Raw genomic sequence first — 25,980 nt, 5'->3', positions numbered from 1 at the left:
ATGATGGACTTACGAACTGAAAAAAGCTGACTGACTCACAGCATTAAGAGAATATAAAGTTTTAAAGATTGCTGCTCCTCACCAATTTTAAAGCGTAAAGTAAACACATGAATGTTAGAGGTGTGCGGTGTGTTACGGGATTTGTGATAATGTGAGTGTATATGGAAAAGTTTCATTGGTGTCACACTGCTCCCTACCTGCAGACAGGAAAAGCACCACAGGCACAGCACTGGTCAGTGCGGGAAAGGATAGATGGTAAGGGGACTTGTAGCGGAACAGACCAGTGCTGTGGAAGCAGCCCTGGACACAAACCTCCAGTTCTAACAACAGACAGCCCCAAACACCACAACATCCAACCACTGGGACAAGATAAAATATTTCCAAGCACGACTGAAGCTAATGGGAGATTTTTGCCAACTTATAAAAACTGCAAAGCTAAAGTGAGACGACCGCAAGTACAAGAAACATACAGCTTAAAATCGAAATGGTCCATTAAAATCTAATGATAGGTCTGGGTCCATACAGAGCAGCGTCTGTGAACAGATTGCGTTTCACTAATTGGTGACCTTGGCTAGATGGTGGGCCCCAGTTGCATACTGTAAATTTGACAGGTTTTTGACCTGGAGAATTCATGAACACACACACCCACCCATTATAGGGAAGAAATGTAAAAAAAAAAACAACACAAACAAAAAACAACTTTGAAATTGAAACTGAGTCACCAAATATTAAGCATGTGTTTTGTATTTTTATAATGGACATGATGTGTTAGACCTTTGTGGTGAAGAAAAAGCTGAGCCAGAAGGTGAGATTCCTTATGCATGCTCCTATCCAAATTTGGGTATTTGGGTTTGCATTGCAGGACGGGGAGAAGCTTGAATATCTGGGGGGGACCCCGAGTAGAGCTGCTGCTACTTCACATCGAAAGGAGCCGGCTGAGATGGTTTGGGCAGGTGGAGAGGGTGCCCCCTGGATATCTCCCTGCGGAGGTCTTCCGGGCACATCCAACTGGGAGGAGGCCCCAATGCAGGCATCACAGTGCATCTGGAAAGTATTCACAGTGCTGTACTTTTTTCAGATTTTATGTTAAAACCTTATTCCAAAATAGATTAAATCCCCCCCCCCCCCAAATTATGCACACAATACCCCATAATGACTATGAATTTTTTTTTTTTTTTTGCCAATGTATTAAAAATAAAGAACTAACATCTCACATGTACATTAGTATTCAAATACTTTGTCAAGAAGCTTGAAATTGAGCTAAGGTGCATCGTGTTTCCACTGATCATCCTTGAGATGTTTCTACAGCTTAATTGGAGTCCACCTGGGGTAAGTTCAGTTGATCGGACATGATTTGGAAAGGTGCACACTTGTCTACATTTAAGGTCCCACAGTTGACAGTGCATGTCAGAGCACAAACCAAGTATGAAATCAAAGGAATTGTCTGTAGACCTCCGAGACAGGACTGTCTCAAGGCACAAATCTGGGGAAGGGTACAGAAACATTTCTGCTGTTTTGAAGGTCCAAATGAGCACAGTGACCTCCATCATCCATAAATGGAAGAAGTTCTGATCCACCAGGACTCTTCCTAAAGATGGCCACCCGTCTAAACTGAGGGATTGGGGGAGAAAGGCCTTTGTCGGGGAGGTGACCAAGAACCCGATGGTCACTCTTAGTCCATGAGTCATCAGTTTTGATCTAATCGGTGCCACTTAAGGTGACGAAACAACACTTACAATCCAGCCTCAGTGTACTATGTCCTACATAAAAATATAGTACAGCCACCCAGGGTGAGACCTGCAGCCAGGTAGGGGTCAATGAAGAATTACACAGTTGTCAAAATAACAAAAATGCTCCAATCTGTGACTGAATGTTATGGAGTTATGAAGTAAAAACAGTCAAAATGGTGATAAAGGTCAGTTTAAGTTTGTACAGGTGTCAAATGTTAAAGTTGCTTCAATTTCAGTAAAAAAAATATACAAATTATTAGTTGAAATAAAAGGATTATTAAATTGAACAGTTTTGGCTGTGTTGAATGTTTGATCTCCAAAGTAAAGGTAAAAGAAGGTCGACGTCCATTGGATTCTACGTATGACTAGTTGTGTGACAGATGTTACCCTGTAACGTGATCACTAAGCATGACAGATGGAGCAAACTACTCCTTTTTAGAAGCCTATTAACTCAAAAAATTATTTGCATCATTTTTTACTGAAATTGGAGCAACTTTAACTTTTGACCCCTGTACAAACTGAAACTGACCTTTGTCACCATTCTTGCAGTTTTAACCCCATAACTCCAAAATATTCAGTCATAGATTGTCCAAACTATACCTTTTTGGAATTGTTATCATCAGACAAATAATGTGGTATAGTTTTCAACATGATTGGAGCATTTTTATATTTTGACCTCTGTGTAATTCTTCATTGACCCCTAGCTGGCTACAGCTACCACCCTTGGATGTACTACATTTTTGTAGGCCATGGTACACTGAGGCTGGATTCTAAGTGTTGTTTCATCACCTTAAGTGGTGAAAGAATAAATAATTTGAAGTATATTCCTCTGCCTATGTTTTTCTGAGCAATTATGCTCTCAAATGTGCACAATGACAGACAGATTCTGACTGAAGCTCAGTAGAAAGAGTTTGTACGAGGTCAGACACTCACAAGGGTCCACACATTTTCATTATTTAGTCCAAGAATTCTATTTTCAGTCTTCTAACCATAAAGGATTAATCACAAGAGCAACTATGTTTGTTTTTGTTGTTGGGATTTGGCCATGACATCACTGGGGAGTCTGTCCAACACAGGGAAGAGTTGGGGCTGTTTTTGTATACATAGTGCAGCGGATAACTGAAAGAAATGCTTCAAATGGTGATGCAAATTACTGGTTGAGCTAATAGGATTAATAAATGGAATAGTTTTGACTGTGTTGCGTGCTTGGTTTGCAAAGTAAAGGTTAAACAATATCAGCATCCATTGGATTCTATGACATGTGATATATACTACCCTGTAACATGACAGCTAAGCATGATACATGATGCAAACTATTCCTTTTTAAAACCGTATTCACCCAACTAATAATTTGCATCACTTTTTACCAAAACTGGAGCAACTTTAACTTTTGACCCCTGTACAAATTGAAATTGACCTTTGTCACTGTTCTTGCTGTTTTTACCCCATAACTCCGGAACATTCATTCACAGATAGTCCAAACTATACCTTTTTGGAATCTTTATGATCAGACAAATAATATGGAATACCTTTCAATATGATTGGAGCATTTTTAAATTTTGACCCCTGTGTAATACTTCAATTGACCCCTTATTGGCCGCCTATTGAAAGTTCACGTGGGTACCCCGGCATTTTTAAAAGAGTAATGTCGAAGGAGTATGTGTGCCAAATTTGGTGCTTGCATCACCATTTGAAGGATCCCTCAGTAAATATTCACTTATTTGCTGAAACTAACACTATGGTATTGACCAATCCTGTGTTGTGTTATATATATGTGTGTGTATATATATATATATATGTATATATATACCATATTCAGTTAAATGAAGTGATGGATATGCGCGATGTGTGCTTTCTTAATTACACTAATAAGTTGTTTATGGATTACTATTAATAATAAAAGTAAACAAAACAAAAAAAATCATAAGTTGATCAACAGGTGGGCAAAATCTGCTCCTTTGAAAGTCCCCGTCCCCCTAAAAAAAAAAAAAAAAAAAGAACAAAAAAAAGACGCATCTCGTTTTCAGCTTCTCTGAGTTGTTTCAGTCCGATCGTGATGACGGTGTGAGTTTCTCTCGCTGAGCGGTGCTGTAGCTCTTCATTCATTCACTCATTCATCATCATGCCAGACACGCGCGCGTCTGACAGGTCGTCACGTGACATTCCCAGTGCGTCCTGCAGCCAGTTTGTCCTCAACACACACGAAAAGAAGAAGAAGAGGAAGAGTTTGTGATTATGGCACTGCGGGACGAACTTTTAAAGTCTATATGGCACGCCTTCACAGCTCTGGATGTGGACAAAAGCGGAAAAGTTTCTAAATCTCAGCTGAAGGTAGGCGTCCCTGTTTCTTCGAGCCACTTTTAAGTTCACACTTATCCTCGTATTTTGTCGTTTTCCGCCGACTTGTTGCTTTCATTGTTCGGGGAAACCCTGCTTGTGTTTGTGAAACGTGACGTGTGTGTAAGCTCGGGTATTTAAGTGATATAAATACAACCACAGTGATGATTATTTTAAAAGCCGTGTGTTCGGGCAGCCCCCAGGGGCGTGTTCAGGCTGCTGCGGGTTCTGGGCTTCAGGCCAAACTCGGCCACCTTCAGTCAGCACGCACCGGAAGGAGCAGTGTCAGGTTTACAAATTAAAGGACACATTCAACTTTTTACAACCTTTGATAGGTTCACATGCTGTTAGTGATAAAGCCTCTGCTGAGGAGGGGAAGCAAACGTCACTTTGGGGGCTGAATGAAGTGTTCCAATATGCTGCAACTTCTTTTTCTTTCAGCTGCTTTCCATTAAGGATTGAAGAAACTGCAACACGTGTCCACTTTTCCATCACACCGTCACTTTTTCTTTGCATTTTCACTTTGAGTGTAATAGCCCAAAAAACCTATTGATAAAGCCGTGTTTTTTTTCCCCCAGAAGTAGAGAAATTACATCATATGCATCATATTTTACACCTTTAGTGCTCGCCCCAAACGAGACTGTGGTGGCCAGTTGTAATGTGTAAATCAGACCTGATTTCCTCATTTTTGGAATCCGGACCAAAATTGGGTCCACAAATCAGGAATTGAAGACGGGCTTAAACCGTACAGCATAGCTGGTCACTCTTGCAGATACCCCTTTGTCACAAATCACTTCTGCCACCAACTCCACTCTGCTTGACTCTTCACGTCTCTACCACATCCTCCATTACTTTGGATAATTGGCCTAAAGTACAACACCAAGAAAAAAAAAAATGGGATGATATGTAAAATGCAAAAAATAATTAAATAAATTACATTAACCTGTTTCACTGCAGACGGTATGAACCAAAGATATTTTATGTTTTGTGTAGCCAACTTCATTTCAGTTGTAAATATTCACCCATTCCTGTAATTAAAGCCTGTAGTACATACAAAAAAGAGTGGGACAGGAGCAAACTAGGACTAGTAATGAGGTAAAAATAATTGAGGAGTGATTTTATTTCAAGCAGGTGATGTGAAAAGGTGACTGTAATCATGGTGTGGTACAACAGCAATATCCACAAAATGCTGAGTCTTTGAGGAGCAAAGATGGGCAGAGGATGTCCAGTTTGTCAACAAAGGTTTGAGAATATGATTAAAATGTTTAAAACCAATGTTTATCAAAGAAAGCTGTGAAGGGATTTGCATATTTCTGCCTCTAGAGTGCATATAATTAAACGATTCAAGAACTCTGGAGGAATTTCATCCTGTAAAGTGTAAGGGTGCAAACCTAAGGCCTGGTTCAGACGGCAGGATAATTAGGCTGATATCGGACCCGATCTTCACCTGCCAACAATCTTAAGGACGCCCCGACAATCGTGATGATGCTAAAAATAATCTTATCAGATATTCCTGCCGTGTGTAGTGTGTTCAGAGCACTCTGATCTTCTCGGAAAGACGTCAGGGGCGCTCGGATTGCAAATCGGGATATTCAACATGTTGGATTGTCTTGGCCCGATATCGCAGCATGTGTTGTGTCCTCCGACCAAAATGAGCACGCAGCCTGCTAAATGTGACATGCAGCCAATCAGAAAATGAGGTGATGGATGCACGGAGTGGAAAATAAAATCAAAACAGCTGTTCTGACTTACCAGAAAGTCTGGTGGTCGCGCTGTCTCCACTCCTTTAAAGAACGCCTTTTCTTTTTGTATTGTTTTTTCCCCCTCTGTTTTAAATAGTCTACAAAGTATCTCTGTTTGTTTACTCTGAATTCACGTTTAATCTCGAGAGATTTTGCGAGATTTCCTGTCTGAGCTGGGAATGTTCATGTGTGAAATCTGTTTGTGTGTGGTGGTGTTGTCCTTACCGTGTGGCTGAACACCACACACTGTACGACCAAACCTGTTAGATCTATGATTTTTTTTTTTTATCTTCACGTGTGTGGTCTCTCAGGTTTTGGAAACCTAAAGATAATTTTAAAATCCTGTCGTGTGAACCAGGCTTAAGGCTGAACACCTGTGATCTCCTATCCTTCAGATGGCACTGCATCAAGAATGTTCATTCATCAATAACTGATATAACCACATGGGCAAGGGCATACTTTGCTCCAGTATGGAGTTGCAAAGTTTTAAGTGCCGTTTAAGAATGTAACTTCATTTGTTTTCTACTGCCCCAGCTTTTTCAGATTTGGGGTTGTAAAACAATCGCAGAGATAAAGTGTCACAGCATTGTTGAGCAACATTTTAAATATTACACCGTGAACACATTAAGACAAGCCTAAGGGATGAGAACAAAATGACAGAAACCAAAAATCTTTTACTACAACACAGACTAAAAAAAAATACACTCAACAAAAATATAAATGTGACACTTTTATTTTCTTTCGTAATTTCTGTGTGTTGGAGTAAAAGATCTTAAGATATCTACAATGCACACAACAGGCTTATTTCATTTTATCTTTGTCCACAAATTTGTTGAACTGTGATCACATCACCTTTTCCAAGTTTATCCACGCATGTTACATGTGGCATATCGAAATGGAGATTAAACGGCATGATTATTGTACATTTCCGCCTTGGATTGGTTACAATAAAAGCCTACCAGAAAATGTGCAGTTTTGTCTCAACACAGTGCCACAGATGTCACAGTTTTTGAGGGAGGTGCATTTGGCATGCTGACTGCAGGAATGTTCATTCTTGAACCGAATGACCATTTCAGTAACATAAACCTCATCCAGTGTTGTTTCCAATCAGTTCGACTGCTGCACAACACGTGTAACCAGGACAGCCACATAGTCTTCTCCACGTTCACCATCCTATCCAGGCATCCATCAAGAGATGATTTTCTTTGTCACCATGGGATTGACAAAACAATAAGCTTTTATTTATTTATTTACTTGCATTCACATTTTTGTTGGGGCATAGTTTGGCACTTTATGGTACATTTTAGTGCTAGTCTACTTTGTTACATCAGTTATCACCAGAAAAAGTACGTCTCTTCGGCTGTTCCCTTGCTTTTACTTGGGGTCGCGATAGCAGATCACCACGTGGATCTGCATGCTGATTTGGCATGTTTTACACCGGATGTCCTTCCTGACGCAACTCCACATTACATGGAGAAATGTGGCAGGGTTGGGGTTTGAACCGGGAACCTTCTGCACTGAAACCAAGTGCATTAACCGCTTAGCCACTGCAAAAATGCTTCCTACAAGCTGTAAATAGTGTAGCTTGTACATTGAGTGTCAGTTGATGAATGCATCTGAGGTAACAGGTGGAACTTTTTTTGAAACAAACAAACAAGCAAAAATCACTCTCTGTGCAGATTATTCCTACCCACTGTTTGTACATGTTTAAGCCCCATGTGATTTTAGCTTCTTCTTCCTCTTAATCTTTTCCTATGTTCCACAATGTCAGTGGAGGCTGGTGGCGTTGATTTTTAAGGGGTGGACCTTCACTTCTTCATCAAGGGGGATTTGATGCATTATGTTTAACTCAGTGTACCTAATGAAGTGGAAAGTGAGTGTGTATTTGTAGCCAAGTACATTGAACTTGCTAACTCTCTCTCTCAATAATGTAAATAAAAAAAGAGCAAGCGCATAAAATGTCCATTGCAGCAGTTGATGCAGAGAATTTATTTTTTTTTATTAATATTGGTGAGGCTTACTATATAGTTAAGTAAGCAAACAATTCCGCTGTGTAGCAACACGTTATAGGTTGAGGTTTGTGTAAAGAGTTGCCGTCCTCCAAAATTCCACCATGTTATATATGATCTACATTTTGAAACAAGCTGAATGGCTGAATTGTCCAATTTATAAATTTTCATTTACGGTGGCATTAAGTCTTTGTGCTGATACAGACCTGTCTCAAAAATACAGTAATTCCCCTAACTGTATGAAACAAGGTCAAAAATAGTCGTCTGAGTGGGAATGATTTTTGCTTTTTATTAATTTGAATATATCAAATTTAAATAAAAATATTTAAAAACCTCCCATAATGACAGCTTTGTACTAGATGCAAATATGTTTGAGTACCTATCTATATACAGATCACCAATATTCTTTACTAACATTTCTGACAGAATTGTAGTAGCTGAGTTCCATTAATTACATACATTAAAGTAAAACCCCTACATACTTAAAAAGCTGTATCCATACACTACTTTAATCAGATTATGTGTTAGTTATTTAAAATACTACAAATGTTAATATTTCCTGACTTTCTGCCATTTAATTTTATTGTGGGGAAAAAGTATTATTACACCTGCTCTGTCACACCAAAGCATACTGTTTTTGACACACAGGAATGATGTTTTCTCCACAATAAATTCTTATAGTCAGGCTGTTCTTTCCTCCAGTCCTGGACAGAAACAAAATGAATAGTAAAGAATTGTATGTTTAAGCATAATAAATGCATAAAGTTGGGTACATAAGTATTTGTAACCTTGCCTCTGTACAACACCACAATGGATTTAAATAGAGCAATTGAGATTTGCATGGTGTGTAGACTGTCATCTTTAAGCAAAAATATTGCATTAACCATTTAGGAATTACAGCCATTTTTATCCACAGTTCCTCTGTTTTATAGCCTATGAGTAATTGGACAGTTGACTGACAGTCTGCTGTTTTATCATCATGAGTAGCCTGGTCTCACTTTATTTCGTGGAAAATGAAAATAAAAGGTCTCGAGTCAATTCCGAGTGTTGAATTTGCATTTGGTATTTGTTTATTGGGAATTTTTTAACATGAGCCCCAAAAAGGTTTTGACCCAAATGAAGGGGGCCATAATTATGCTGAATAAACAAAAATAAACAAGTCAAACCAAGAAGGAAATTTAGGAGTTGTCAAATCAACAATTTATTACGTTCTTAAAAAAGAAGGAATGCAACACCAAAAGAGTTGGAAGACCACAGAATGTAACTGAAGTGGATGATCACAGACTTCTTTTCTGGGTGAAGATGAAACCCCTTTGCAACATCTGGGCCCACTTTCGTAAAGCAGTCTAATCTTCTTTAGTCAACTAAACTCACTTAATCGACTAATTTTTTAATGTTAGTTGTAGCACAAAGTGTTTAGTCGGCTAAAGTTTCCCGATAACCGACTAAAGATTTTAGCCTGATACAGGGGAGGCTAATCTTATTTTAGCTGACAAAATTTTAGTGTCTTACCTCAAAAATGGCAGCTATCATGTACCATCACTTGACTCAAGAGCACCTCTGCGTTGCTCATATTCCTCCAAAAGGAGAGCTTCCTTCGCTTTTGCCCATGGTCGTATTCCTTGTATTCTGTGGATACTTGGCAAATAAAAGCTATTCTGATTCTTGTTGTAGCAGATGACTGTCTTGATATGTTGTGGCAGTTCTTGCATTAGGCTCCAGGCATCGATGAACAGCGTTGTGTGCACAAAAAGGCTTGACGGAAGTGTAGAAGAAGAACTGTTAGGCTAACGGCTAAGCACATCGTTCGGCAGTTTACATGTGTCCGTAAATGTCAATAAGTCAGTTAATGAAGCAAAAGCTGGATAGTTCATGACAACGACAAACCTGGAAGTAAACAAAACTCTCGCGCATTGGAGGCGTTTCTTGGCAACACCACTCGAGAGGCCGTTATGCCCGCAAAAATAGTCAACTAACGTAAGACGGCTAATCTACAAGTTTAGTCATAGATGTGAAACGGTGATTAGACGGATAATGTTTGGTGACTAACTGTAGTTGACTAAGTAAGTTTAGTAAGACTGCTTTATGAAACTGGGCCCTAGTCAAGTCAAGTACACTCTGGAGGAGGGAGACATATCATTGTCAAAGTGCTATGTTTATGGGCAAGTGTGGCTGCCAGTGGAACTGGGTCAATGGTGTTGATTGATGATGTGACTGCTGGTAGAAGTAGCCCAAAACACACTGCCAAAGTAACTAAAGTAGAACTGGAATATTGTATCGAACTGAGTAAGCAAAATAAAAATGGCTAAGTTAGCTACCTGACCTTCTCGACCCAATACAGCATGCTTTTTTGCTGACTGAAGATAAAATTGACAGACCCACAATCAAGCAGCAACAAAAGTAGTCTGCAGTGAAGGCCTGGCAAAGCATCTCAAGGGAGAAAACTCAGCATTTGGTTATGCCCATGAGTTCCAGACTTCAGGTAGTTAATGACTGGCAAAGATTTCCTTCAATATGTTAAAAATAATACTGGTATTTATAATTGTTACATGGCTCTACGCTTAGCCCCAGAGGTCACCTGTAAATTGTCCAATAAAATTAGATCGAGTCATCTTGAGTATCTGCCAATACACAGTCCCAATCCTGTACTTGTATTTTCCTAGATATTGTACTTGAACAGAACACATTGCAAACACATTAAAATCGATTATTTAAAGCAATTTAACAACTCTGCCAGAAGTAAAACCCATCCTATGGAGGCTTATTAGTGCCGGCGCTTACCTCTGGATTCTATAGTGTCAAACAGATGAGAGTCCAGGACTTCCCATTGGCAGGATGCCAGTCCAATGTAGGTTACTTCCTCAACCAAGGCCAGTCACAACTGGGTGGACCGAAACAATGTAGATTAAGTGTCTTGTCCAAGGACACAGACAGGTAACATGAACGAGATTCGAATGCAGGTCTACATATTGGCACGCCAGCTCCGTAGCCACACAGCTACCTGCTCTACATCATCTACATCTGTATCATGTATTAAGAAAAAAAAAATCACCTTCGATAAAAGCTGCTCCTTTATTTAATTTTTTAAATTTGGGTAGAAAGTTTTTGCTCTTCATTTCACTTCACACAGAAGAGTAAGAGTAAAATATAAAAATATCATGCCAGAGTAATGTTGATTTGAAAATTATTTGTACTAGTATGTGCAAAAAAGTATTTAAAATGCCTTTTAGAAGTGGGTCTTTAAGGGGGTTGGAGGGGCTGTTCCCACCCCTTATCCCTCTGGCTATGCGCATGTTAGACTGTGACAGTCTGTGAGCAGGCAGAAAACAGACACACATGGACAGCAAAACTTGTTTACTTAAGCCACTTTCAAACCGGGCCAACATAGAGTTGCGTCATGACGATGCCAAATTTATGCACCCTAACTCCACAGTACGCTGAGGGATGCAAAGGGTGGCGCGAAACGAACGCAAAAAATTAAATATGTTTTCAAAAAATTAAACATGTTTAACTTTTTCATGGATTTTTAGAAAGGAAGTAGTTTTCAAGCAAGTTAAGGCAATATTATGGTACTTAACGTGACTGTATGCCACACCCACACAATACCACGCTACCCAATGCCAATTTATGATTCCTGCTGTGGTCTATTGTTGCCGAGCTATAAATCACGCAGGATTGTTGTTGAACTTTTTATACTGCACACAGTGCCGAAAAAGTATACTGCTGAAAGAGCACGTTAAAAGAAAAAAATGCTCATTACAGCCTGGCTGCAGCTCCTCAGCATTTTTACCTCCTCAAGTTCTCTCACGACTGTGTTAAATAAAGTCCATTAACTCCTGCTCACAGACCGATCGCTGTTGAGTGGAATGTCCACAGCCAGTATAACTCCTCACGGAGGACATCTCCACATCCACTCATGGATGGTTCGCGCGCGTGCGCATGATCGCAGGCTGCATCTCTGCGGTCACAGGAAGAATGATAAATGACAACCAAAATCAGAGCGCACACTTGCAGCGCTGCACAAGAACAAAGATAAACTAGAATGCACAGCTGCAGTGCAGCACAGGAAACACAATAAACCAGAAGAGAAAACTGATAAGAGAAATCAGTAATAAAGTCCATTAACTCCTGGAAATAATGTATTCCTACTTTTTCCAATGTATCAACTCCATCTGTGTGTCCAAGCAGTCTGTTGGAGCCAGGCTTCCCACCCCGCTGCGCACAACTGATTCAATAGGCTGCATATAAACTTGACTTCGTCATGACGCAACTCTATGTTGGCCTGGTGTTAAAGGGGCTTTAAGCCCTGGTCAGATTGAATGAGCTGTGTAGCATGAATTTTTTTTGTGCAAGTCGAGTTATTCAAGAAACGTGAGAGAATAGTGGCTCTTAGAGGGTCTTAGAGGCAGATTATTTGGCTAATGAGGCTCATTTCTGAGCGTGGCACTAATTTCGTGAAGTTCAACATTTAGCAAAACATAGCGTGGGGCGATTTGTATACGAAGTACTACGAGGACAAACAAGGATGTTAGAGGCATATTAGTGGTGAGTATGGGGCTGTTAAAAGCCCATTATCCGAGTACCTGGTGGCTACAAGGACTGGACAGGCTACGTGCAACAGAGCAGGTTCCACTCTAAGATGCAATTCCTTCAGAAGAGCATCATATATGTGGCTCATTATTTGAATAATCATTGAAATTTCTGACTAATCCATATGTAGCTCATTATTCATGGCTTTATTATTCAGTCTGACCAGGGCTTTATGTGTAAATCCCTACAGCAAGATGTTTACATTACAACCCCAATCCCAATGAAGTTGGGACATTGTGTAAAATGATAAAATAAAAACGGAATACAATGATTTGCAAATCCTCTTCAACCTATATTCAACTGAATACACCACAAAGACAACATGTTTAATGTTCAAACTGATAAACTTTATTGTTTTTGTGCAAATATTTGCTCATTTTAAAATGGATGCCTGCAACACGTGTCAAAAAAGCTGGGACAGTGGTATATTTACCGCTGTGTTACATCACCTTTCCTTCTAACAACACTCAATAAGCATTTGGGAACTGAGGACACTAATTGTTGAAGCTTTGTAGGTGGAATTCTTTCCCATTCTTGCTTGATGTACAACTTCAGTTGTTCAACAGTCCGGGGTCTCCGTTGTTGTATTTTGCACTTCATAATGTCGCCCATTGAAAATGGGTGACAGGTCTGGACTGCAGGCAGGCCAGTCTAGTACCTGCACTCTTTTACTACAAAGCCACGCTGTTGTAACACATGCAGAATGTGGCTTGGCATTGTCTTGCTGAAATAAGCAGGGACGTCCCTGATGTGCCAGATGTGTAAGTTGCCCATGGCATGGGCACTAACACACCCCCATACCATCACAGATGCTGGCTTTTGAACTTTGCGCTGGTAACAATCTGGATGGTCTTTTTCCTCTTTTGTCTGGAGGACATGACGTCCATGATTTCCAAAAACAATTTGAAATGTGGACTCATCAGACCACAGCACACTTTTCCACTTCGTGTCTGTCCATTTCAAATGATCTCGGGCCCAGAGAAGGCGGCGGCATTTCTGGATGTTGTTGATGTATGGCTTTCGCTTTGCATGGTAGAGTTTTAACTTGCACTTGTAGATGTAGCGACGAACTGCGTTAACTGACAGTGGTTTTCTGAAGTGTTCCTGAGCCCACATGGTAAGATCCTTAACACAATGATATCGGTTTTTAATGTAGTGCCGCCTGAGGGATCGAAGCTCACGGGCATTCAATGTTGGTTTTCGGCCTTTCCGCTTACGTGTAGAAAGTTCTCCATATTCTCTGAATTTTCTGATTATATTATGGACTGTAGATGATGGAATTCCTAAATTCCTTGCAATTGAACGTTGAGGAACATTGTTCTTAAACTGTTGGACTATTTTTTCACGCAGTTGTTCACAAAGTGGTGATCCTCGCCCAATCTTTGCTTGTGAATGGCTAAGCCTTTTGGGGATGCTCTTTTGATACACAATTGGAAATTAACCTGTTCACCTGTGGAATGTTCCAAACAGGTGTTCTTTGAGCATTCATCAACTTTCCCAGTCTTTTGTTGCCACTGTCCCACCTTTTTTGAAACGTGTTGCAGGCATCCATTTCAAAATGAGCAAATATTTACACAAAAACAATAAGGTTTATCACTTTGAACATTAAATATCTTGTCTTTGTGGGGTATTCAATTGAATATAGGTTGAAGAGGATTTTCAAATGATTGTATTCTGTTTTTATTTACATTTCACACAATATCCCAACTTCATTAGAATTGGGGTTGTACATTTGCCATCCACAAAAACACACCTGCTGCATAATTGAAGGAAAGGAGATTGAGATATATACGAGGTCTATTAGAAAAGTATCCGACCTTATTATTTTTTTCAAAAAGCATATAGATTTGAATCACGTGTGATTACAGACATGCTTGAACCCTCGTGGGCATGCAAGAGTTTTTTCACGCCTGTTGGTTACGTCATTCGCCTGTGGGCAGTCTTTGAGTGAGGAGTCGCCCACCCTCTTGTCGTTTTTTTCATTGTTTAGGAATGGCTCAGAGACTGCTGCTTTGTTTGATCAAAATTTTTTCAAAACTGTAAGGCACAACTGAGTGGACACCATTCGATAAATTCAGCTTGTTTTCGGTAAAAATTTTAACTGCTGATGAGAGATTTTGGTCTGGTAGTGTCGCCATAAGGATGGCCCACGGCGCCTGACGGCGATCTGCGCTTCGAGGCGGCAGCGTCTCACTGTTTCAAGTTGAAAACTTCCACATTTCAGGCTCTTTTGACCCAGTAAGTCATCAGAGAATAGAGAACTTTCAGAAGAAGTCGGCATGAGGAGTTTATTCGGACATTCCATTGTTAATGGACATTTTGTAATGAAAGAACGTGCGGGCAGAGTCACATGTCGGGCCGGACCCGACCGCGGGGGGTCGCGACAGGAAAAACACCTCCGTTGGAAACCTTAACGGGCAAGTTGGAACATGCCCAAAGCTGTTAAACAATTTCTCAGTTACTCACTTGTTGAAAGCCATCAAAAGCCGCCTGAATTTTACAAATGGTTTTCAACACGGAGGTGTTTTTCCTGTCGCGGCGCACACAGATTCGCCGAGTCATTTCCGTGACGCGCACGTCTTTCATTACAAAATGTCCTTAAACAGTGGAATGTCCGCATAAAGTCCTCATGCTGGCCTCTTCTGAATCTTCTCTGTTCTCTCACGACGTCCTGGGTGAATTAAGCCTTAAATTAGGATGTTTTCAGGTTGAAACAGGCCGACGACAGTGCCTGGAAGTCCTGCACGACGTCCCGCTCCATGGGAAGTCCTTACACCGACAGAAACACCCCATAATCTCTCATCAGCCGTTAAACTTTTCACCGAAAACCAGCTTAATTTCTCGAATAGTGTCCACTCGGATATCCCTCACAGGTCCAGAAAAAATGTTGATAAAGCAACACGCGCCGTCTCGAGTAGCGTGTGAAACAAAGGAATTCAGCCGAGAGGGCGGGACCACATCTCCCTCAAGGCCTGCCCACAGGGAAATGACGTCACCGACACGCGTGAAAAAACTCACACATGCGCACGAGGGCTCAAGCATGATTGGTGTAATCGCACGTCATTCAAATCCATATAGTTAAAAAAAAAAAGTAAAAGGGTCGGTTTATTATCTAATAGACCTCGTATAATAAAATGCTTTTACTGCAGGAGCACTGCCTGTTGTTTTTGCAGTGTGATAATTTACTTTTAAAACATGTAATGTTTTCTGTGCGGAAGGCAGGCGCAGAGCTTTGTGCCTGCTCACTCCAGTGCTGCCATGCAGATGAGGTGAGAGAAAAGGATCGACAGAATCAGGCTTAATCTTGAATTGATCAAGCAGTCTAAATAAATAAATGAAACCTGTCACTCTGAGAATGACCGGTATCTTTCCAAAAGATGAACAACAGAGCCTACCATGAGGAACGACCACCATGAAGAGGGACTGACGGGCAAGGGAACATACTATATTCATGCCAAATTTGGAGGAAAAAAGCACAAACTGTGAGCAGCAAAGTTTTTATTGTTTTTTTTTTTCCCCAGGTAATGGCTTATGGTAAGGCCTATCACTATGTTCATGCCAAATTTGGAGGCAAAATTTCAAAAATTGTGACCAAGAAGTTGTTAGTTGAATTTAGTGTTTGACCTTCCTGTGACCTTGACCTTTGACCTTGAGCTTGGTCCTTTTGTGTGCTGAAAGGTACCTTTCTAGGGCTGCTGTATGTGAAATTGCAAGAGTCTGCGATGTAAACTGTGTGCTGCACAGTGAGTTAAAGGTTTTGCAAAACTTTGTTTTGGCAAGATAATAAAAATCCGCTTCTGCAACCCCAGGAACACCACTGAAATATGTTGAAAGTTTTGACCAGATTTCAGATCTGAATGGGCCTGAAAATATACTTCGGTAAGAGAGGGGCATGGAGCCCTAATCCGACAGCACCATTCACTCACCAATATAAATGGTAAATGGACTGCATTTATATAGTGCTTTTCCATCTGCGTCAGATGCTCTAAGTGCTTTACAGTTATGCCTCACATTCACCCATTCACACAAACACATGCACTGATTTCAGGGTGCTGCCATGCAAGGTGCTTACTACACACTGGGAGCAACTAGGGATTAAGGACCTTGCCCAAGGGTCCATAGTGATTTTCTGGACAGGCTGGGATTTGAACAGAAAAATCCTCTGGTCTCAAGCCCAACGCTGCTACTGCCCAAGACTGCTACTTTCATGCCACCAGTAGTATCTCTCTGTGGCATGAAAGTAGCAGCCTTGCGGACAGGAAGGCACTGGGGAGGGTTGTGAGAGCAGCTGAGAATATTAGGGCCAGGCTACCGACCGTTGATGAACTGGCAGAACAGCGCCGCTTGTCCAGGGCAAGACAGATAATCAGAGACACTTCAAATCCCTTTAACAATCTGTTTTCCCTCCTACCCTCAGGTAGATAGTAACATAGCCTGAGTTGCAAAACATGTAAAATCAGAGACAGCTTTTACCCAACTGCCATAAGACAGATAAATACAAATCAATAGAAAGAACTGTGCAATATAGAATGTAGGATATAGAATACACTGTTGCAACTTTATTCTTGTACCATCTTCATATGTGCAATATCCCATGTCCTTTATTTATTATTGCATGTTGTGTATACAGAGATGCAGAGACAGTTATCGATGTTAAAAAAAATTTATCACTATTGCACACCTTGGACTGGTATTCTGTGTTTTTATCTATTCATGCAGTGCATCAATATTTTGATGATTGCTGTGACGTTTTTTACTGATTGACAAAAAAAAAAAGAAAACAGTGTGGTAAGGTCGTGAAACAAAAAAAAGTGTCACTGACCAAATAGTTATTGACTTTACTGTATTATTCAAGGGAATAATTGTTTTTGAGACGAGCCTAAATTCAGGTTCTGTTGGTATCACAACTGTCTCTCAGTGGGGTTTCCCGTTTGTGGTTCATATGACATTCTCTTGCTCTTTTCTACAAGTTGTTAGGGACAATACTCCTTTTTTTTTTTCTTTTTTTTCCCCAGGTGGGAGCCTGATCTGCCCTACAGACCAGTGATTGGACTTCACATGAAAATGTTTAAATCAAGACCCATTTGGAATCTAATGTTTTGGTATTATTACAGGTGCTGTCACACAGTTTATGTACAGTGATGAAGATTCCACATGACCCCGTGGCACTGGAGGAGCACTTTAAAGATGATGATGAGGGTCCAGTGTCCAATCAGGGCTACATGCCTTACCTGAACAAGTTCATCCTGGATAAGGTCAGTCAGCAGCACTAATTCTCTCTGAAATAACAGTCTGCTAATGTTTTACATTGATTGTCAATATAAATGAGCTGCATCATTGCTTAAGCTGGAGTGTTGAAAGCGTGTGGAAAAAAGTAGTGCCCGCTAGTCCACAGCTGTCAAACATCTGGTCCCAGCTGAAGTCTCACCCTTCTCAATGGGACAATGTCAAAACAGCTGTCTTCAAAATGTACTGAGGACAGGACGGACGAGTCGCTGGGTGACCCACATCTGTTTAATCCACTCATTCCGACGCATGTGATCCTTGGAAAACTGAAACCTGCTGACTCCGCCTCCAGCAGTGTTTTAATAAAAGCCTGCAGCAAACACATCGAGCCGGCATAACTCCAAAAATGAAGCACTTAACAAAGAAATACGTCCAGTTGCTAACAAAACATATGGGGCTGCTAAAACATAGGTTCTCCCGCTGATGTCACTTCGTCCTTCTTCTCCAGTGTCATGACTCGTCCGTAAGTTCCTGGTTTTTAGTGGTGCACAGTTCAAAATCTGAATATTTATCTTTTCAGTAACCACACACCGGGAAAGCATTAATTTCGAACTTTGATTTTAACCTTCAATACAAAAAAAAAAATTACATATCGTGTCACCTACACTTTAAGACCTCCTCCTGCTCCGTGTTTCTTTCTGTGCCCACAGTGGCTGTAATACTCTGTCATATTAATGTTATAGTGATGCAGGTGATATGTGCTGGAAGCGTACGCGTGTGTTGTGCAGCTGACTGTTGCATGCCTTATCCATTGCGTGACAGTGGTGGATTTTAGACCAGGTTTTTGGTGGTTGGTGACATAGATGCTTTTAAGTGACTCATTATAGAACACACGCATGCAGTATTACAGTTTAGGCTGAATTTCCACATACTACATTTGCATTCCGCCTGCAGTATGGTGCATCTGTGATACATGTTTACTGATAACATCACTCAAGTCAATGCTTCCTTTTCCTCCAGCTTCTTAGCAGTTCGTTTTCTGTTGAGTCCCAGTTGCAGCAGAACGTACTGCAGCGGTATGTAAGCAACATGTCTATTTTTGACTGTCAGAGCTGAAACACAACTGAAGGTCACCAGTTATCATGTCATCATCACACCCTGTCGTCATCAGTATTAACAGCATAGTGCACTTAACATTGTAGGTACAAAAAAAAAAATAATAATAATATTAATTATCTCCAGGCTCAAACTGGGGGACAAATAGCTGCTTTTCTTATTTGACCAACCGGCACGACTTCTGCTTCATGGCCAGACTTTTCTTAAAAACGAAAACAAAAAAATCTGTGTCTCACACTGCGTGCCCCCCCCCCCCACACACACACACAAATGTGTGTAGAACAGACCAAAAAAGGTGTCAGATATATGTGAAGCAAAGCAAATGCAGTATATAGAAATTGTTGTGGTCAATAGGCACAAAAATGACACCTTTTGTTTGATGGAAATCGGCATTAATGCTCGTGCTGGGCTTTGCACTGGGGTGTTCAATAGGTCCCTTGTGCAGTAATGTGCATGCATGAAATAACATGCCTGTTCCTTTTTAAAGAACAGGAGCTGCTGATTCCCATGTTCCTTCCTCTGTGGCTTGACCACAGACTGTGTGGGTGTGTCACCCAGTGCACGGATGTGGTGATTGGGCATGTCTCGCAGAGCAAGCAGAAGTCAGATATGGATTTTCAGGCATAGGTTTTGCATATAGCCAAAAAAAACAGTCAAAAGTTTGCACAAGCAGCCAGCTTTTCTTTTTTTGTTATCATTTTTAATATTTTAGAAGTCTCCCTGAAATTGCAATTGACATCAAAAGACTGCAGGCTACAATATAATTCTTATACAAAACATCCATGAATTGCAAATTTGAATAAACACGCCCTCACGTGCTAAATGTTTGGCATTAGACGCTATATTAATCTGTCTCTTATGAAGAAACAACTAGCTCTTTTATTAAGGTGCATATTTGCCTCAACATTTAGCTAAATATTTAGCTTGATGTTTGTAAAACCATCTAAAACAGTTCTGCATTTTTAAAGGTTTAACCCTTTACCTACTGAGGCTATAAATGGACGATTTGTTATAATTTTTTATTATAGCAATAAAATTAAGAAATAATGTTCTATGTTTTGTGTGCTTTGGTACCCTTTTCCAAGAGTACCTGAATTTCAATTATATTACACCTGATTAACTATTTATACACATTATTTGTAAGTTTTAGCATTTAAAATGAGAAAAAACACAAAAACGAACTTGATTTTTTTTTCAGTTTTTTAGTGAAAAATGATTATGTAAAGGAAGTTTGGATTTCACATTTTTAACAGGAAGCTGTAAGTGTTTACAATCAAAATAATTAATTTTGTCTGTCTAGAACTCAGAAACAGTGCAGAAACAGTGCAAAAGTAAACATTTTACAAGGCGAAAATATTCAAAAAGTAACCAATTTTAAATTGCAGAACCAAACAATATGAATAACAACAAAGTGCAAAACTATATATAAATATATCAATTATTATCTGTATTATTAAAATGTGCAATAAATCACTCATTTGATCACTCATTTTGTGCAAAATTATACAATATGAATAAAACAATAAAGTGTCAAACTATATACAAATATATAACCAAGAATCAAAATTAGATCTAAACTCCATCAGTCAGTGTGGTACTGTTTGTAACAGTTTCTGTCTGGCTGAAGACAGAGGCCAATTTTCCAAAGTTTGCACATCCAGCAGGTTGACCTCTTGAAAACCTTGCAAGAACGCCACCCCTTTGTGGATCACTGGCAAGTTGGGTTTCCACTGCTTGTTGGCACCGGGCAGTGGCTTGTGGCTGATGGAGCCATCACACCCACACAAACACGCACACACACCTTCACAAATGACACTAACACCCTGCCTTTTCCTCAAAAATTACTACATTTATGTTTGCTGTCTGTCTCAGTACTTTTCTGTCACTTTTGCGCTGTTTTTCATACTTTTCCCTCGTTTCAGAAGTCACTGAACGCACTTTACCGTAATATATGCAACATATAGCATACTGTTGGAAAGCACGGGTTCTTGGCTTGCTGTCACTGTTGAAATTTTTCAGATTGAGGGCTTACATGAGAACTTACGGTAATGAGAATCAGCGGCGCACTAGTGTGAAACGTCCGTGTTTTTCCTCTGCCTGATGACGTCAAAGGCTTACGTTTACCATAATACACCATATATCATTGGAAAGCCCTTGGTGTTAGCTTAACGATGCACTTTGAATCATTCGGATTGGACAAACTATGGCGGCGTTACGGTAAAAAAATACGCATATGGAAAATATGGCGTGGGCACCATCGCCGTAGATAAAGGGTTAAAGTGGTCTCACCATTTTCTTACTTATTTATATCTGTTGCAATACACTTAATTATACAAGTCACTTCAGCTAGTAATGTGAACGCAGCTCAATTCTAAACCCTCAATAAGCAGGCTCTCCTTCTGCAAACTTTTTTTTTTTCCCAGAAGTGGGCCGTTTGTCCCCTCTCGTGAAATACACTATATTTAATAATTCTTACACTCTATATCTGTTCGCTTTCAATTGCCTGTTCTGGTTCTGTGCTGCGTCCTAAGTGGACTTTGCCACTGGACAGAAGGGTGCTGCTGAGCGGAACAGCGGAGAAACAGGAGCACTGCAGGCTGCTCCGTCCAGAGTCAAAGCGGAGCAGAGCGCAGGGGAGAAGAGCGCCTGTGTTGGGGGACAACCGCAGAAAAGAACAGCCGAACCTTTTACACTGGTTCTGTTCTGTGCAGCTCACTAAACAGGGGCGCCTATAGCTGCAGGGAGGGAGCACCAATTTGATAATTCTCCACACAGTGATATGATCACCGCTTTGCTGATGATTATTTATTTTTTCTTAAATGTTTGTGCCGCCCCTTGTGTGTCATGAAAAAAATGCGCCCCGGGCAGCTGCCCACTTCGCCTGCATCAAAAACCACGTCTGCATGTAGCTTGGTGGTTTCTGCACATTAGGGTGTTTAACATGAAACCCAAACCACATTGAAGTGTGCAGAATCAAAAAATACGGATTACGTCCGTCTGTCTGTCTGTTAGCAAGATTACCTCAAAACTACTGCATGGATTTTGACAAAACTTTCACCACAGATAGATATTAGGACTTGGAAGAATCCATTAAATTTTGGAGGTGTTCTTGATCTGGATTTTGGATCAAGTTTTCCCTTTTTATAAGCTTTGAAGGATTACATCAAAACTACTTCTGGATTCTCACCAAATTTGCACCACAGATAGATGTTCAGGCATGGAAGACACCACTGAATTTTGGAAGTGATCCAGATTGGTGGACATCGTGTTTTGGACAATGTGACCTCCTCCATTAATTTTTATAACCTTCAATTTCACGAAACAAATATTGAAGTTGCATAAAGGGATTATGCCCTATAATTAGATCTTCTGGAAGATATCAGGAGAAAGATGGTAGCAGGCAGCTGATCAGCAGGTGTGAGAGTCTTGTTTCAGTCATGGAAAAGCTTTTTGGATAACTAAACCTGGAGCACACAACAAAATCATATCAAGATTATATAACGTCGTCCTGCAGTGTAAAAAAGATAACACTGTCTATGTTAAAGGTAAGTGGGGAAAAAGAAGGTGACTTGATAATTTCAGAGGAATGTTGGAAACATACCTGTGAGATATAATGAGTTACAACTGGTTTGAATGTTTGGTGTGAATTTTGTTGGAAAAATATGAGCTTTTTTATTACCCCTGCTCAGAAAAGGTATTGGGGCATGGGTGATACTTGTTGGAGACGTGGGGGGAATGGTGACAGTCATTTTCATATTTTTTGGGGGGACTGCCAAATCATTCGTTCATACTGGTCTAGAATACAGGACCATCCACAGACTGTTTTCTCAGGTGCTTTTCCTCTGACTTTTGAAACCCCTAATTTGTGTAACATACCAAAGGACACATTGAACTTTAAAGATAAGAAACTTCTATACCTTTTATTGGCAGCAACCAAGAGGACCCTCATGAGGTGATGGCTCAAACCAGAGCCACCAATAATCGAGGACTAGATAAACATTGTCCAAGGTAGATACACTATGGGAAAAACTGTCCTTCTCCCTCAAAGTACAGATGGACATTTTCTACCGAATTTGGTCCAAGTGGGTGGAATATGTAAATCCTATTATGTCTGACTCTCGGTGAGCACTACTGCCTTATATCATTGATGATGTACACATCTTAATGCTTGTGTAGATATGATTGTGGTTTGGCTGCCCCACCTCCCTCACCCAGGTTAGAGTGTTCGTTGACACCAAAAGTTGTATTTGGTAAAGCAAAAGCATTGTATGGAATCAAACTTTGGGAAAATTTGATATGTTTTATTAATTAAAGTGTTAATATATAAAAGGAAAAGCTTGTTGGGTAGTGTTAGTCTTTCTGTAAGAATGGATTGTCACCCTTTCGTTGTAACACCTGCCTGTCTTGGTTTTTGGTATAACAAGCTGACTGGCAGTGGGTTTGATATACCACAGTTATCATAGTCAAGGTTAAGGCTTTTTAAGGAGGAATTATTGGTGCGTCACCATTTTGTGCAGACTGCAAGAGTCAGCGCCTTCTGAGTAATGTTGGGGCTTTTTATTTTTGTCACGTTTAGAACAGAGCTTCCTCTATCACATCTGAGAAGGCAGCAAAGGGAATCACAGAAAGTTGTACAACATGTTTAACAGCCAGTAACGTTGCATCAAGTCCTAATCCTCAGTGAGGCAGTCGGTGCCTTTTTGTGGCGTGGTGTTAAGTGCACGCTTCCCTCAATATCAAAGAAGCCTGTCTCAAGGAAATCTAAATTCTGGGCTCAGTTTCAGGAAATGACCAATGATGTATTGAGTAAACATGAATATGTCCACCCCCCCCCCCCCCCCCCACACACACACAAAGTTTTCCACAGACACACACATGCATTCTCCGCCCATTGAAATGAAGCTCAGTCCACAGGAAACTCCACCTGATCTCTCAAGGAAACTGTGTGTGTGTGTGTGTGTGTGTGTGTGTGTGTGTGTGTGTGTGTGTGTGTGTGTGTGTGTGTTTCTAAATAAAGCAAAGAAAAAAACAGGTCAGTGGTCAGTGTACCTCCACCCAGATCAGACAAAACTACAAAAATGTGTAAAAAATAAATAAATAAATAAATTTCCTGGATCTGCCAATAAACTCATTGGTTGCTATTTTAAGGATACAGTGGCTCAGCCTTTACCTTACGTTTAAGTCTAGAATTTAAATTAATAGAAATTAACCCATTTTTGTATTGTCATCATCTTTAAAAATGGCAATTTTTAAGTGTCCTGAATGATTGAACAACAATAACAAAGCAAAATGCTTTCATAAAGTGAAATAAAAGTACACGTGCAAATTTACGTGTGCACATTAATATTATTGGCAGTCTTTAATAAATTTACAGTCCTGTTGTTGTTTAGTCAGGGGACGGATACATGAACATTTCCAAATCAATGAATGTCCCAAAGTTCATTTAAGTGACTGAAGCCATTAAGGTTCCGTCCACATGGAGATGGGTTCAGGCATATCTGCAAAGGTTTTGTGTCACATTGACATTTCATTCACATGAAGCTGGCATTTTCAGAGGCCGAAATTGCTACTTTTTGAAAACTGATCCCAGAGGAGATAAATCTGAAAAAGCCAGATTTGCATTTTTGTGTGGACAGCCTATACGAAACTATGATGTCAGAGCCCCACCTCTTTGTGCTCAGCCGTTCATAATGAATGGCACGTTGTTGTTAACAGTTTATTTAAACTTTTTTTTTTTGTCTTGGTGGATCCTTAAAGGGATTTATTTTCATTGCTAGCAGCGTGCTGAAGAGATAAATAAAGGATGGCTGTGGTGAACACTGATTTTGAATAAAGGGACCGTCATGACACTACTAAAATAATTGTAGAAAAGACTTTCAGCCTTTAAAATAAGTTGGTTTTCTCTTCTTGTTGGCGGTGGGACAAAACACTGGTTTACTCCAGCTCAGGCTGAGAAACGCACCTGGAGCAGACTAACATTGAGGCACTTCTTTAAAAATACTGCAGTTAATCACATGCAAGTTCCACGATAAGGAATTAAATTACTGCTAGACGCTGTTGTCCAAAACAAGAGCGTCTTGTGGATAACAGTTTTCATCCGGCTTAAATGGAGAAGTCAGATTAACAGACTTTATCTATACACTGTGCAGCTTTGTAAAGTTCTAGTTTCTGCTGCTACATTGATAGCTCTTTACACCAGTTATGTGCATGCTCCACAATTTATTCTCTTTTTGTGGCGGCGTTGCTGCACTACATACAGGCCGGACATATTTACTACAGTGTTTTCAGGCAGTTTGAGCATTTTCATGTGGACCGAGATATTTCTTGAAATGGTGCTGTGTTTATTTAACAGCTTGAAAACAACAAAGATAAAGATTATATAGGGAAAGTAAAGGTTATGTGTGGACAAGGCTTATGACACCAATGACAACTCTGAAGTAGTTTAGCTTAGTTTAGTTTAGTACAGGGGTCACCAACCCTGTTCTTGGAGGGCACCTGTCCTGCATGTTTTCCAACTGTCCGTCTTCCACTCCCAGGCAATTAACTCTATCAGGTGTGCTCAGCCAGTCAAGAGCTGGAAAACACCACTTTTCAAAAAAATCAGGTTTGACTTGAGTAGGTAGACTTGGAAAACATGCAGAACAGGTGCCCTCCAGGAACAGGGTTGGTGACCCCTGGTTTTGTAGCTTAACACACCCATGACAACTCTGAAGTAGTTTTTATAATGCCTATAATATTATATATATACCTTGTATATATTGTTTATTACCCTTATTATTTAAATATCACTTATATACATGATGTCTATTTTCTTATGTCTTATGATATATTATTATGATATGTCCATTTTCTTGAGCTGCTTGGGTAGGTAGGGAGAATTCCCATGGGATAAAAAAGCTTTTCAACCTACTATCCCTGGTTCTCAAGCCCAGGCACTTAAGTGGCTCTACTCTACTTTGTTCTACTCTTCTATTCTACTTTTCCTTTTTTTTTTTAGATATTTAGATATACCTTAGTATGCACTAGTATAGTTCTACCTTAGAGTTGGAATATATTATAGAAGACATACCTTACTGAATTTTCATGTCTTCTGGCAAACTGTAGCTGAAATTTCACTTTATATATATGTGTGTGTGTGTGTCTCTCTCTCTTTCTCTTGAGACAGACAGACACACACTCAGTACTGTGCAAAAGTTTTAGGCACCTCAGAATTATAACAAAAGTAACATT

At 40.1% G+C, this 25,980-nt stretch overlaps 1 protein-coding gene across 1 annotated transcript in view; it reads left to right on the top strand.

Annotated features, from left to right (window-relative positions):
* Nucleotides 1-3,877: 3,877 nt before the first annotated feature.
* The window catches only part of swap70b (switching B cell complex subunit SWAP70b), a 101,675-nt gene continuing 79,572 nt past the window's right edge, over nt 3,878-25,980 (top strand). Inside the window, exons 1-2 of the mRNA XM_034175852.1 lie at nt 3,878-4,061; nt 17,523-17,663. Coding sequence (XP_034031743.1) covers nt 3,966-4,061; nt 17,523-17,663 — 237 coding nt within the window. The 5' untranslated portion in view covers nt 3,878-3,965. The remainder of the gene's footprint in view (nt 4,062-17,522; nt 17,664-25,980) is intronic.

Source organism: Thalassophryne amazonica, chromosome 8 (assembly GCF_902500255.1).
Source record: "Thalassophryne amazonica chromosome 8, fThaAma1.1, whole genome shotgun sequence".
Classification (NCBI taxonomy): Eukaryota; Metazoa; Chordata; class Actinopteri; order Batrachoidiformes; family Batrachoididae; genus Thalassophryne; species Thalassophryne amazonica.
Note: the sequence above shows the minus strand (reverse complement) of the source record. Positions and strands in the feature narration are given on the sequence as shown.